At 52.0% G+C, this 13,536-nt stretch overlaps 1 protein-coding gene across 2 annotated transcripts in view; it reads left to right on the forward strand.

The window, feature by feature from the left end:
* Positions 1 to 9,618: 9,618 nt before the first annotated feature.
* The window catches only part of LOC147116119 (ephrin type-B receptor 1), a 474,793-nt gene continuing 470,875 nt past the window's right edge, over positions 9,619 to 13,536 (forward strand). For both annotated transcript variants that reach the window (XM_085990885.1, XM_085990884.1), the window contains exon 1: positions 9,619 to 9,726. In XM_085990885.1, coding sequence (XP_085847011.1) covers positions 9,714 to 9,726 — 13 coding nt within the window. In that variant the 5' untranslated portion in view covers positions 9,619 to 9,713. The remainder of the gene's footprint in view (positions 9,727 to 13,536) is intronic.

Raw genomic sequence — 13,536 nt, forward strand, 5'->3', positions numbered from 1 at the left:
GGTCACCGTCGGTGTTACAGTATACAGCAGCCAAGATAAAGTAGTGCCACACCTAAAATAGTTCTCTTAAAGGTGAACGGTTACATACAATAGTTCTCTTAAAGGTAGAACAGTTACATACACTACAGTTCTGACTTGTGCTGGACTCATGGGCAGTGATCATCTCCCAGTATCTTGGCCCAGGTAGCCGTTCTTCATTGGGGGAAGGGGTTGTTACCAGACTATTTTACTGTGGCAGGCATCACTAACAGAGCTTGATCATGTCCTCTCCCTATGGCCACACCTGCACACTTTCCAACAAAAGATAGTGGGCGCCGGAATTAGCGCAGCGATCGGAGCAGCAGCGATCGCCGGAAATTCAGCTTGAGCGCCCCAAGAGGGACACGGGGCGAGGATCGAGGCACTCTGCATCCCTCTTAGGGCGCTGAAACTGAATATCGCAGCGCAAAGTGCTGCAGTGCCACACACTGCTGCAGGCCTTCCTCCCATTCTTAAGGGGGAGGGGCCTGCACCAGCGCGATCGGAGATCGCGAGTGCCGGCAAAAGAGCCCGGCACCGAGGAGAAGTGCCGGGCTCTTGGAAAACAGCCGGCACTGCCGCGGGGGGAGATCAGGAGGCCGGGGACAGAGGTGCTGGCAGGTGGGCGCCAAAAAAAACGGCCGCCCCGCACCTCCACCTTAATTTGCGCCACTGCCGCCACAGGTAGGCCCCGTGAACCGGGCGCGATTTGCGAACGGCGCTACAGAGGCGGGCGCTACCGAATATCGAGATCGGGGCGGTAGCGGGGCGCTGCGCACACCGATGACGTCATCGGTGGCGGCGCAGCGCAACAGGCTAATGTCGCCATTAGCGCCCCAGCTAAATATCGCGGGAGGCGTGGCCAGTGGCGCTAAAGCCACTGAGTGCCCTCTTTAAGCGCTAACTGGTGGCGCAGCCCACCGAATTTCTAGGCCAGCATTTTTTTAAATTGTATTTAGAAAGGGAAGTAATTGATCAGGGAATCTCTGTTTCTACGTTTGCTGCAGTTATTCAGACTTAGCTTTCTCCTGCCTTTTCTAAGTCTCTAGATAGTCACTCTTGCGGTTTAGCGCATCATCAGAATCTCTTGATTGAATTACTGCCTTTCCACAAACAGCCCGCCATCGCTCATCCCCCATGAATTTGTGCTCATGTGTAATAACCCACATTGGTTAGCATGAACGCTTGGGTAGGTGTCTCGATACCACAAGATGATCCTTGGGATCATGCACAAAGCACGCTTGCTGAAAAATATTTTTAGAAACCATTCACAGTAATTACTTGCTTTGATGATTTTTTTTTTCCCACGTGTTGCGGGGATGTGTGTGGCATTGGCACCCAGTATTTATTGCCCATCCCTCACTTCCCTGAGGTCAATGAGAATCAATTACTTAGTGTGGGACTGGAGTCACACATAGGCCGAGGCCAGGTAGAGGTGACAGCTTCCCTTCCCTGAAGGAGAGTGGTGAACCAGTTGAGTTTATTGCCAGCACTCTGTCAGAATGCATGGTAAATTATTTTTGGTGCTAGTCCACAACTCACTAGATTTATTAAATTCAGTTTGCCTTGGTGGGATTTGAACTTGTGACTTTGGGGTTACTACAGCAGTGCTAGAACCACTCTGCTAACTGCACAGTGGCTACGGTGCTGGATGAGAAACTAGAGCGGTTACAAACTTGGCTTACCTCAGTGGGTTGACGTCGCCTGGTGGTCTGGGGTAATTGGCCTATCTCTCCCCTTCTGCTGACCCTTAGCCTTTGCGCTGCCCCTTGTATCTCCAGCACTTCATCCACAACCTGCCAGCTCTGGTAAGTTGCCAGAGCCAAAGACGTGGCAGGGGTGGTGGGGGGGTGGTGGTGGCAGGGGTGGTGGTGGCAGGGGTGGTGGTGGCAGGGGTGGTGGTGGCGGGGGTGGTGGGGGGGGTGGTGGTGGAGGTGGTGGTGGCAGGGGTGGTGGTGGCAGGGGTGGTGGTGGCGGGGGTGGTGGGGGGGGTGGTGGCGGGGGTGGTGGTGGAGGTGGTGGTGGCAGGGGTGGTGGTGGAGGTGGTGGTGGCAGGGGTGGTGGTGGAGGTGGTGGTGGCAGGGGTGGTGGTGGAGGTGGTGGTGGCAGGGGTGGTGGTGGCAGGGGTGGTGGTGGAGGTGGTGGTGGCAGGGGTGGTGGTGGAGGTGGTGGTGGCAGGGGTGGTGGTGGAGGTGGTGGCGGGGGTGGTGGGGTGATGGGAATTGCCAGCAGGCCTTCGCAGTGACAGGTCATAGTTAGAATCGCAGTCAGAGCCTGATGACATCATCGAAGCCTGATCTGTATATTTAAAGAAGGACCCCGCCGGTTTCGATCGGGGTGTCCTTGCCGCCTGCTCAGAAGAGCTGGTGAAAATGGAAGTCACTGAGATCCAGATGGGTAAGTCACCCGGCCGATTTCAGCCGCTCGCCTGCCCGGTTTCCGCTCGGCAGCTAGGATAATAATTGACCCCTAGATATCAGGGTCGTGGCTTTCACCAAAAGCATGACATTAGCCACAGGGAATAATCAAGAGGATGAAGAGTCTGTTGGGGAGGGATGATGATGGAGAAGCCGGCTCGAGCTGTGAAGGGGCAGCGGGACCTCGTGGGTTGGTGCTGAGTGGCTTTGTGATCTCAGCTGGCAAGGCACCATAGAGACCAGCAGGTTGCAGGTTGGGATCTGTGCTGAGCTAGGTGGGGCATCGGATGGGCTCTACAGTTGGTTAAAGCACCCTCGGCTAGGGTGGAACAAAATCGTTATCCCACCCGCTGCGCTATCGCTATCCCACCCTCAGTACAATCGCTATCCCACCCGCAGCACAATCGCTATCCCACCCGCTGCGCTATCGCTATTCTACCCGCTGCGCTATCGCTATCCCACCCGCTGCGCTATCGCTATCCTGCTGCGTTATCGCTATGCCACCCGCTGCGCTATCGCTATCCCACCCGCTGCGCTATCGCTATCCCTCCTGCTGCGTTATCGCTATGCCACCCGCTGCGCTATCGCTATCCCACCCGCTGCGCTATCGCTATCCCACCCGCTGCGCTATCGCTATCCCACCCGCTGCGCTATCGCTATCCCACCCGCTGCGCTATCGCTATCCCACCCGCTGCGCTATCGCTATCCCACCCGCTGCGCTATCGCTATCCCACCCGCTGCGCTATCGCTATCCCACCCGCTGCGCTATCGCTATCCCACCCGCTGCGCTATCGCTATCCCACCCGCTGCGCTATCGCTATCCCACCCGCTGCGCTATCGCTATCCCACCCGCTGCGCTATCGCTATCCCACCCGCTGCGCTATCGCTATCCCTCCTGCTGCGCTATCGCTATCCCTCCTGCTGCGCTATCGCTATCCCTCCTGCTGCGCTATCGCTATCCCACCCGCTGCGCTATCGCTATCCCACCCGCTGCGCTATCACTATCCCACCCGCTGCGCTATCGCTATTCCACCCGCAGTGCTATCGCTATCCCACCCGCTGCGCTATCGCTATCCCACCCGCTGCGCTATCACTATCCCACCCGCTGCGCTATCGCTATTCCACCCGCAGTGCTATCGCTATCCCACCCGCTGCGCTATCGCTATCCCACCCGCTGCGCTATCGCTATCCCACCCGCTGCGCTATCGCTATTCCACCCGCAGTGCTATCGCTATCACACCATTGGCACAATCGCTATCCCACCCACAGCGCTATCGCTATCCCACCCGCTGCACAATCGCTATCCCACCCGCTGCGCTATCGCTATCCCACCCGCTGCGCTATCGCTATCCCTCCTGCTGCGCTATCGCTATCCCACCCGCTGCGCTATCGCTATCCCACCCTCAGTACAATCGCTATCCCACCCGCAGCACAATCGCTATCCCACCCGCTGCGCTATCGCTATTCTACCCGCTGCGCTATCGCTATCCCACCCGCTGCGCTATCGCTATCCTGCTGCGTTATCGCTATGCCACCCGCTGCGCTATCGCTATCCCACCCGCTGCGCTATCGCTATCCCTCCTGCTGCGTTATCGCTATGCCACCCGCTGCGCTATCGCTATCCCACCCGCTGCGCTATCGCTATCCCACCCGCTGCGCTATCGCTATCCCACCCGCTGTGCTATCGCTATCCCTCCTGCTGCGCTATCGCTATCCCTCCTGCTGCGCTATCGCTATCCCTCCTGCTGCGCTATCGCTATCCCACCCGCTGCGCTATCGCTATCCCACCCGCTGCGCTATCACTATCCCACCCGCTGCGCTATCGCTATTCCACCCGCAGTGCTATCGCTATCCCACCCGCTGCGCTATCGCTATCCCACCCGCTGCGCTATCGCTATCCCACCCGCTGCGCTATCGCTATTCCACCCGCAGTGCTATCGCTATCACACCATTGGCACAATCGCTATCCCACCCACAGCGCTATCGCTATCCCACCCGCTGCACAATCGCTATCCCACCCGCTGCGCTATCGCTATCCCACCCGCTGCGCTATCGCTATCCCTCCTGCTGCGCTATCGCTATCCCACCCGCTGCGCTATCGCTATCCCACCCTCAGTACAATCGCTATCCCACCCGCAGCACAATCGCTATCCCACCCGCTGCGCTATCGCTATTCTACCCGCTGCGCTATCGCTATCCCACCCGCTGCGCTATCGCTATCCTGCTGCGTTATCGCTATGCCACCCGCTGCGCTATCGCTATCCCACCCGCTGCGCTATCGCTATCCCTCCTGCTGCGTTATCGCTATGCCACCCGCTGCGCTATCGCTATCCCACCCGCTGCGCTATCGCTATCCCACCCGCTGCGCTATCGCTATCCCACCCGCTGCGCTATCGCTATCCCACCCGCTGCGCTATCGCTATCCCACCCGCTGCGCTATCGCTATCCCACCCGCTGCGCTATCGCTATCCCACCCGCTGCGCTATCGCTATCCCACCCGCTGCGCTATCGCTATCCCACCCGCTGCGCTATCGCTATCCCACCCGCTGCGCTATCGCTATCCCACCCGCTGCGCTATCGCTATCCCACCCGCTGCGCTATCGCTATCCCACCCGCTGCGCTATCGCTATCCCACCTGCTGCGCTATCGCTATCCCACCCGCTGTGCTATCGCTATCCCTCCTGCTGCGCTATCGCTATCCCTCCTGCTGCGCTATCGCTATCCCTCCTGCTGCGCTATCGCTATCCCACCCGCTGCGCTATCGCTATCCCACCCGCTGCGCTATCACTATCCCACCCGCTGCGCTATCGCTATTCCACCCGCAGTGCTATCGCTATCCCACCCGCTGCGCTATCGCTATCCCACCCGCTGCGCTATCGCTATCCCACCCGCTGCGCTATCGCTATTCCACCCGCAGTGCTATCGCTATCACACCATTGGCACAATCGCTATCCCACCCACAGCGCTATCGCTATCCCACCCGCTGCACAATCGCTATCCCACCCGCTGCGCTATCGCTATCCCACCCGCTGCGCTATCGCTATCCCTCCTGCTGCGCTATCGCTATCCCACCCGCTGCGCTATCGCTATCCCACCCGCTGCGCTATCGCTATCCCACCCGCTGCACTATCGCTATCCCACCCGCTGCGCTATCACTATCCCACCCGCTGCGCTATCGCTATCCCACCCGCTGCACTATCGCTATCCCACCGGCTGCGCTATCGCTATCCCACCGGCTGCGCTATCACTATCCTACCGGCTGCGCCATTGCTATCCCGCCCTCAGCGCTATCGCTATCCCACCCTCAGCGCTATCGCTATCCCACCCTCAGCGCTATCGCTATCCCACCCGCTGCGCTATCACTATCCCACCGGCTGTGCCATCGCTAACCCACCCGCTGCACTATCCCACTTGCTCCGCTATCCCACCCGCTGCGCTATCCCACCCGCAGCGCTATCCCACCTTCCCTTTCAGGTGCTGGTGGACCTGCTGGGCAGCTCTAGCAGTTTACTTTTTCATTTCCTTCTAAAAGCAGATGTCGGTTAGGGGTCAGAGGAGGGGGGAGATTTTCTGGTGAGAAGTCCTGCACAGACATTCGAGGAACCCAGCAGATTGTGAGATGGAAATAATAAGCATTCTGAAGGGTTTTATTTTATTAGCGCTGTAACACTGGCAGGGCCGCAACAGGAGCTGACAGATCTGACATGTTTATAGCATGACAGTATGAGAAACCGCTGTTTATTAATTCAAACTTCAGCTTAAATGTATTACGCTGATGGTGTGAATGAAAAATGACTAAGGAGCGACTGTAGTTTGAACTGTCTACCTGATTCAGTGCAAGCTGAACTGCATCAGGACTGAGCCCAGGCTGATCACTAATGGACTGTGTTGGCACAGTGACTGGCTGTGCTGCGGTGAGAATGGCAAACACTAACAGGTACACAGGACGAATCACTCTTATGACGTTTAAGGATTGACACTCTGATCAACAAAGTTCATGTCCAAACTTATAATTTTTTGTACGATAGCAAAATACTGCAGATGTTGGAAATCCGAAATAACAACAGAAAATGCTGGAAAAACTCAGCAGGTCAGGCAGCATCCGTGGAGAGAAATTTGAGTTGACGTTTCGGGTCGAACCCTTCTTCAAAACTGGAACGAAAAGAAACTGGATCGGAGGCAGGGCTGCGATCGGACAAAAGCATAAAAGAAACAAAAGAAGTAAAAGAGATTAGAAGCTAGACGAGATGGTAATAGGCTGAGATTAGGTGTAAAGTGTACTGGCAGGGCAAAAGATAGCTGCCAGGTGTGAGAGAGAAACAAAAGGAAGGGGGGGGGGGAAAAGGAGTGGAAAAATTACAAGAAAAAATGAAATGGGGGCCGAGCTTATGATCTGAAATTGTTGAACTCGATATTGAGCCCAAAAGGCTGCAGAGTGCCTAATCGGAAGATGAGGTGCTGTTCCTCGAGTTTACGTTGAGCTTCCATGGAACAATACAAGAGGCCAAGGACGGTGAGGTCCGAGTGGGAATGGAGCGGTGAATTAAAATGACAGGCGACCGGAAGCTCGGGGTCACCCTTACGGACTGAACGGAGGTGTTCCGCAAAGCGGTCACCCAATCTGCGTTTGGTCTCCCCAATGTAGAGGAGACCGCATCGTGAGCAGCGAATACAGTATACTAGATTGCGAGAAGTACAAGTAAATCGCTGTTTCACCTGGAAGGGGTGTTTGGGGCCCTGGACAGTGGGAAGGGGGGAGGTATAGGGGCAGGTATTACATCTCCTCCGCTTGCACGGGAAGGTGCCAGGCGAAGGGGAAGGGCTGTTGGGGGTGATAGAGGAGTGGACTAGGGTGTCTCGGAGGGAGCGGTCCCTGCGGAATGCTGAAAGGGGAGGGGAGGGGAAGATACGTTTGGTGGTGGGATCACTTTGGAGGTAGCGGAAATGCCGAAGGGTGATCCGTTGAATGTGGAGGCTGGTGGGGTGAAAGGTGAGGACAAGGGGAACCCTATCGTGATTCCGGGAAGGAGGGGCAGGGGTGAGGGCAGAAGTGCGGGAGATAGAACTGACACGGTCGAGGGCAGTGTCAACCACGGTAGAGGGGAATCCTCGGTTGCGGAAAAAGGAAAACATGTCTGAAGCACTGGTGTGGAAGGTGGCATCGTCGGAGCAGATACGGCGGAGACGGAGAAACTGGGAGAATGGAATAGAGTCCTTACAGGAAGCGGGGTGGGAGGAAGTGTAGTCCAGGTAGCTGTGGGAGTCAGTGGGCTTGTAGTGACTATTGGTCAATAACCTATCCCCAGAGATGGAGACGGAGAAGTCGAGGAAGGGAAGGGAAGAGTCAGAGATGGACCATGTGAAGGTGAGGGAAGGGTGGAAATTGGAGGCAAAGTGAATGAAATTGTCAAGTTCGGGGCGAGAGCAGGATTCGTTTATGGGATGTGGGCGTCGCTGGCAAGGCCAGCATTTATTGCCCATCCCTAATTGCCTTTGAGAAGGTGATAGTGAGCCACCTTCTTGAACTGCTGCAGTCCGTGTGGTGAAGGTACTCCCGCAGTGCTGTTAGGGAGGGAGTTCCAGGATTTTGACCCAGCAACGATGAAGGATCGGCGATATACTTCTAAGTCAGAATGGTGTGTGGCTTGGAGGGGAACTTGGAGGTGGTGGTGTTCCCATGTGCCTGCTGCCATTGTCCTTCTAGGTGGAAGAGGTTGCGGGTTTGGGAGGTGCTGCTGAAGAAGCCTTGGTGAGTTGCTGCAGTGCATCTTGTAGATGGTGCACACTGCAACCACGGTACACTGGTGGTGGAGGGAGTGAATGTTTAAGGTGGTGGATGGGGTGCCAATCAACCTGGCTGCTTTGTCCTGGATGGTGTTGAACTTCTTGAGTGTTGTTGGAGCTGCACTCATCCATGCAAGTGGAGAGTATTCCATCACACTCCTTACTTGTGCCTTGTAGATGGTGTATTTGTAATACACTCGTATTACATTCCTGTATGTGATGTTTGTGTGCAAATATTATAAAAATACCATACGTGAGTACAGTACAAGAGCAATCAACGTGCATGTATGAACGTCACTGCTCAGGATTTCCATCTTTCATTTCTTCCTACAGGGCCAGCTGGATGTACAGACCCAAGATGTATGTGTGTAGCCGAACTGTCCTGTGTGTGTCCATTATTATTGCACCCTTAAGCTGAAGCACCACCTATCCTGGTTAGTTAGTGCCATGGGATCTTTTACGCCCACCTGAGAGGGCAGACGGGGCGTCGGTTTAACGTCTCATCCGAAAGACATGCAATGTTACTGAGCCTTATAGAGCAAGAGAGCCCCTGGTGTCTGCTGAGTTAGCTGACATCAGCTGGAGTCGGTGGCATGAGGTGCTATTGTTATTCTTAGTATTCCCAGACACATTCGAGGGGTAGAAAGGAGAAAAATCAGACAGACTTCTTCTGTCAGGTGTGTGCTTGTTGGCATTTGTGTAAGGACAGAACAAGGCTCAGCTATAATGTCTCATAGCGCCAATGGTCTACGAAAATCCACTGCCCAGATTCACACAGAAAGTATGTCCACTTTGAATGGGGTTTTGGAGGACCATCTGCCCCTGTGGGACTTCCTACACTGGCCTGTGCAATTGATCAGGAGGGGAGGGCTGGAGAAGGGAGTGATATGCGGTGCAATACATTCCCACCATTGATGCCGGGATGGGATCTGCTGAATCTGCATTCGTTTCAGTTTCTGTCAGTCCTTGCTGCTCCCTGCAGCTGGAAAGTAAGTTGAGGACCAGTCAGAGAGATGAGGATAAAATCTAAAAATTATATTTTTAAGGCAACTTCTTTTTTTATGTCTGCTGAATTAAGCGAGGTTGCCTCTCTGATGTCTAAGTGAAAGAAGGGCGTTGAATCTTTTCAAATCTTCTTACTTTTAGGACAGTTTCCCGGCGCAGCATTAGTGAGTGCGCTAACTTGTGGTAAGTTGGCGATTGATGAGTCTGTGCGACCTTTGTTCATCCTGAGGCCTCGTGGTATGACCTGACTAAGTGACTCAATGAGCAGTCAGAAAATGTGGGTTTGTTTCAAGACTGACCAGCAAGTTAAGTGACCCTCTCTCTCTCTCTCTCTCTCTTTCTCCAGCTTGCCATTCTGGAACGTTTAAGGCAAACCAAGGCAGTGAGCTGTGCACCCCCTGCCCCACCAACAGCAGGTCCTTGAATGAGGCGTCCAGCGTGTGTTCCTGTCGCAACGGATATTATAGAGCAGACTTTGACTCGCCCAACATGCCTTGTACAAGTGAGTAGAGAACTGGCAGCATGTGTAAGGAATGCAGCGATGCTTAAACACTCAGATCAGTGCTTATCGAGCTCCGTGGTTATCTGCCTCTTTATTAAGGATTAGGGTTGTCATGGCCTAAGTACTGTGACAAGTAAATGCAACTAAACAGATTCAGTTTCTTTAAAAAAAAGTAATAATTGATTTGTTGACTTCGCCATTTTCGGGATCCCTGAGTGAAAGCGAGGAGCAGCACATCTGCTAGAGGATCAATGAAGAAAGTGAGCCTGCTGCGCTCATGCTCACAGTGTTGTCATACCACATCAAACTTGAACTGTTAACACACCTGAAAGCGCAGTTATAGATTTTACAGCATTTTGAGCTGTGTAACATTTGGGTGGAAGGTTGGTTGACTGGAGGTATACTGGTTTCAGTGTGATTTCATTGTAGTGTATTAATATCTGTGCGTTAAATGAACCTAGTGGCAACACTTACATAATGCCGTTCGGTTAAAATTCCCCAGCTGCCATGGTGGGATTTGAGCTCATGTCCCACAGATCATTCGTCTGGGCCTGCTGGATTACTAGTCCAGTAACATAACCATTATGATACCGTAGCCCAGTGAATGATGATGTGGATGATGATAAAGTTGATGATGATGATGTTGATAATGATAGTGTTGATGATGATGGCTTTGCAGACACATTGAGGTGCTTACACAAGTTGATGCTCGAATTGTCTGGTAACAAAAAAAGGTTAATGGAATGCTGGCCTCTATATCTAGAGGACTAGAATACAAGGGGGTAGAAGTTATGCTGCAGCTGTACAAAGCCCTGGTTAGGCCACACCTGGAGTACTGAGGAGCTCTGGGCACCACACCTTAGGAAGGAGATATTGGCCTTGGAGGGAGTGCAGCATAGGTTGACCAGAATGAGGCAAGATTACACAAACTAGGGTTGCATTTCCTGGAGCTTAGAAGGTTAAAGGGTAGTTTAATCGAAGTTGTAAAGATATCAAGGGGAACTGATAGGGTAAATAGAAAGAAACTATTTCCGCTGGTTGGGGAGTCTAGGACTAGGGGACATGGCCGAAAAATTAGAGCCAGGCATTTCAGGAGTGAAGTTAGGAAACACTTCTGCACGCAAAGGGTGGTAGAAGTTTGGAAGTCTCTTCCACAAATAGCAATTCATGCTAGATCAATTGTTAATTATAATCTGAGATTGATAAATTTCTGTTAACCAGAGGTATTAAGGGATATGGGGCAAAGGTGAGTATATGGAGTTAGGTCACAGATCAGCCATGATCTCATTGAATGGCAGAACAGGCTCGAGGGGCTAAACAGCCTACTCCTGTTCCTATATTCCTATGTTCCTTTGTTCCTACATCCATCCCCCCAACAAAGCAATTATCCTGATTTAAGAAGTAATACAGCCCAGAGCATTATTTCGAGGATGTAATATATCCCAGCTTCAGGTGACGTTGATAAAGTGCTCAAGTATGGGCTCCTGATAGTAATGCTGGTGTAGTGCTGAACCACATGAACCAGCAATGTCCCAGGATGGAGCTCTGGGCTCTGATGAATTAGCTGATCCTGGCTATGATGGTGATAGGGACATTACAGGTATTTCAATGTCCTCAGACTAGGGAGGAGAAAAGTCATTCAAGATTCACTCTCTGATCATCGTCTTTGTTGTTACGTTTGTGTGTGTTTGTGCACGCGAGTGTGTGTGTGTGTTTATATGCTCGTGTGTGCATGCACATGTGTGTGTCTGCTCATATGTGTATGTACGCTTGTGTGTGTATATATGCTCATGTGCTTATATATACGCTCGTGTCTGTATGCGCTCATGTATGGCAGTGTATATGCTTGTGTGCATGTTTATGCTCACCTGTGTGTGTGGACACCCAACATGGCTTCATAACAAGGAGGTCATGTCTTACAAACCTAATTGTACTTTTTGAGGAAGTTACAAATTTGATGGATGAGGGAAGCCCAGTAGACATTGTCTACTGGACTTCCAAAAAGCTTTTGATAAGGTACCGCACAAGACTATTCTGTACAAGATTGAAGCCTCTGATATTAGTGGTAATATATTGAGCTGGATTGAGAATTGGCTGGCAAGATGTAGGCAAAAGTAGTTGTAGATGGAGTTCAATCTGTTTGGAGTGTGGCATCCTGCAGGGATCAGTAGTGGGACCGTTGCTTTTTACTATTTTTATTAAATGACCTGGATGTAGGTGTTGGGGGCAAAATCCGCAAGTTTGCAGATGATACTAAGATCTGTGAGAGTGTTAGGGCTGTAGACGATGCTCGACTGCTTCAGGTGGATCTTGATGTGTTGTGAGATTGGGCTCATGACTGACAGATGATGTTTAATTTGGAGAAGTGCAGTGTTATGCATATGGACAGAGCGAATGCTCAACATTCATACACCCTTCAGGAAAAACCATTAAAGAAGGTGGAGAAAGAAAGAGATCTGGGCGTTCTAGTGCATACATCGCTAAAGGTAAATGAGCAATGCTGTGAAGTGATAGCTAGAGTGAATAGGGTGTTGGGGTGCATTCATAGGAAAATTGATTATAAGACGAAGCATACTATTTTGTCGTTGTACAGGACCTTGGTCAGGCCTCAGTTGGATTACTTTGTCCAGTTTTGTACTCCTCATGTGGTGGGTGATATTGAGGCTTTGGAAAGGGTACAGAGGAGGAAACACTAGACTTATTCCCAGTTTAAAGCATCTTAGTTATAAAGATAGGCTAAAAAGTTGGGACTCTACATTTTAGAGAAGCGTAGACTTAAGGGTGATCTGATCGAGATTTATGATGATGAAGGGAATAGATTGTGTTCTAATTGAGTGTTTATTCCAATTAAATAGGTTAGGGAAGACCAGGGGTGACAATTTTAATTGTGTAAGGCCAGATCTGGGTTAGATGTCAGGAGGTGGTTCTTTTCCCAGAGAATAGTAACCCTCTGGAACAGGCTGCCAGCTCGTGCAGTGAACGACAGTTCACTGAATTCCTTCAAGTGAGAGCTGGACCTGTTTCTGGCTGGGGAGGACATCACCTCTTACAAAAGGTAGGTACTTCAGGGAATTTAGACCCAGAGTGATCTCCTGGACTAATTTTGATCACCTAGATTAGCCTGAGTTTTTATCTGCTTCTTTGCCTCTCCTAGGAGATCACATGATTTCGGGAGGGGTGGGGAGTCTATATATTGTGAGGTATCACAATTGTGTGGGGCAGGCTGCATGGATCAGATGGTCTTTTCCTGTCCGTCATTGTTAATATTTTCATGTGTTCATGTGTGTCAGCGAATATGCTCGTGTGTATATATACGCTCGTGTGTGTGTGTGTGTGTGTGTGTGTGTGTGTGTGTGTGCGCGTGTGCATACGCCTGTGAGTATATATACACTCGTGTGAGTAAAATTTGGGCGAGAACAGGTTCAGGCCCAGCTGCAATGCTCCCCTCTCTCTAGTAGTGGAAGAGCCCGGCAACAGTTACTGTCCGGCCTAAAATCTGAAGCACAACCATTTGGGCGAGAAACTGGAGGGATGCCAGGGTAAGCCATTCCCTGCAGAGGAGGATTCTTTGAACCCTGCTGTGTTATTCGCACATGTCACGCCTCACTTTGGGTGTTGCCGTGCCCTTATAGTTCGGAGATACACTCTTACACAGTTGGTCCACACATTTGGCAGTGACTTCTCGGACTCCTTCTTCCCATGGATGCGGTTTGAGTGTCCCGATAGTGATCCTGTGACAACCTGCAATCGTCACTAATGGCCCAGGCGACTGAGTCAACAGGTCATTTTCACACAGCTGCCGTAACCTGC

This window comes from Somniosus microcephalus, chromosome 6, assembly GCF_052327205.1.
Source record: "Somniosus microcephalus isolate GS21.2 chromosome 6, FLI_Smic_1.0, whole genome shotgun sequence".
NCBI classification, from domain to species: domain Eukaryota; kingdom Metazoa; phylum Chordata; class Chondrichthyes; order Squaliformes; family Somniosidae; genus Somniosus; species Somniosus microcephalus.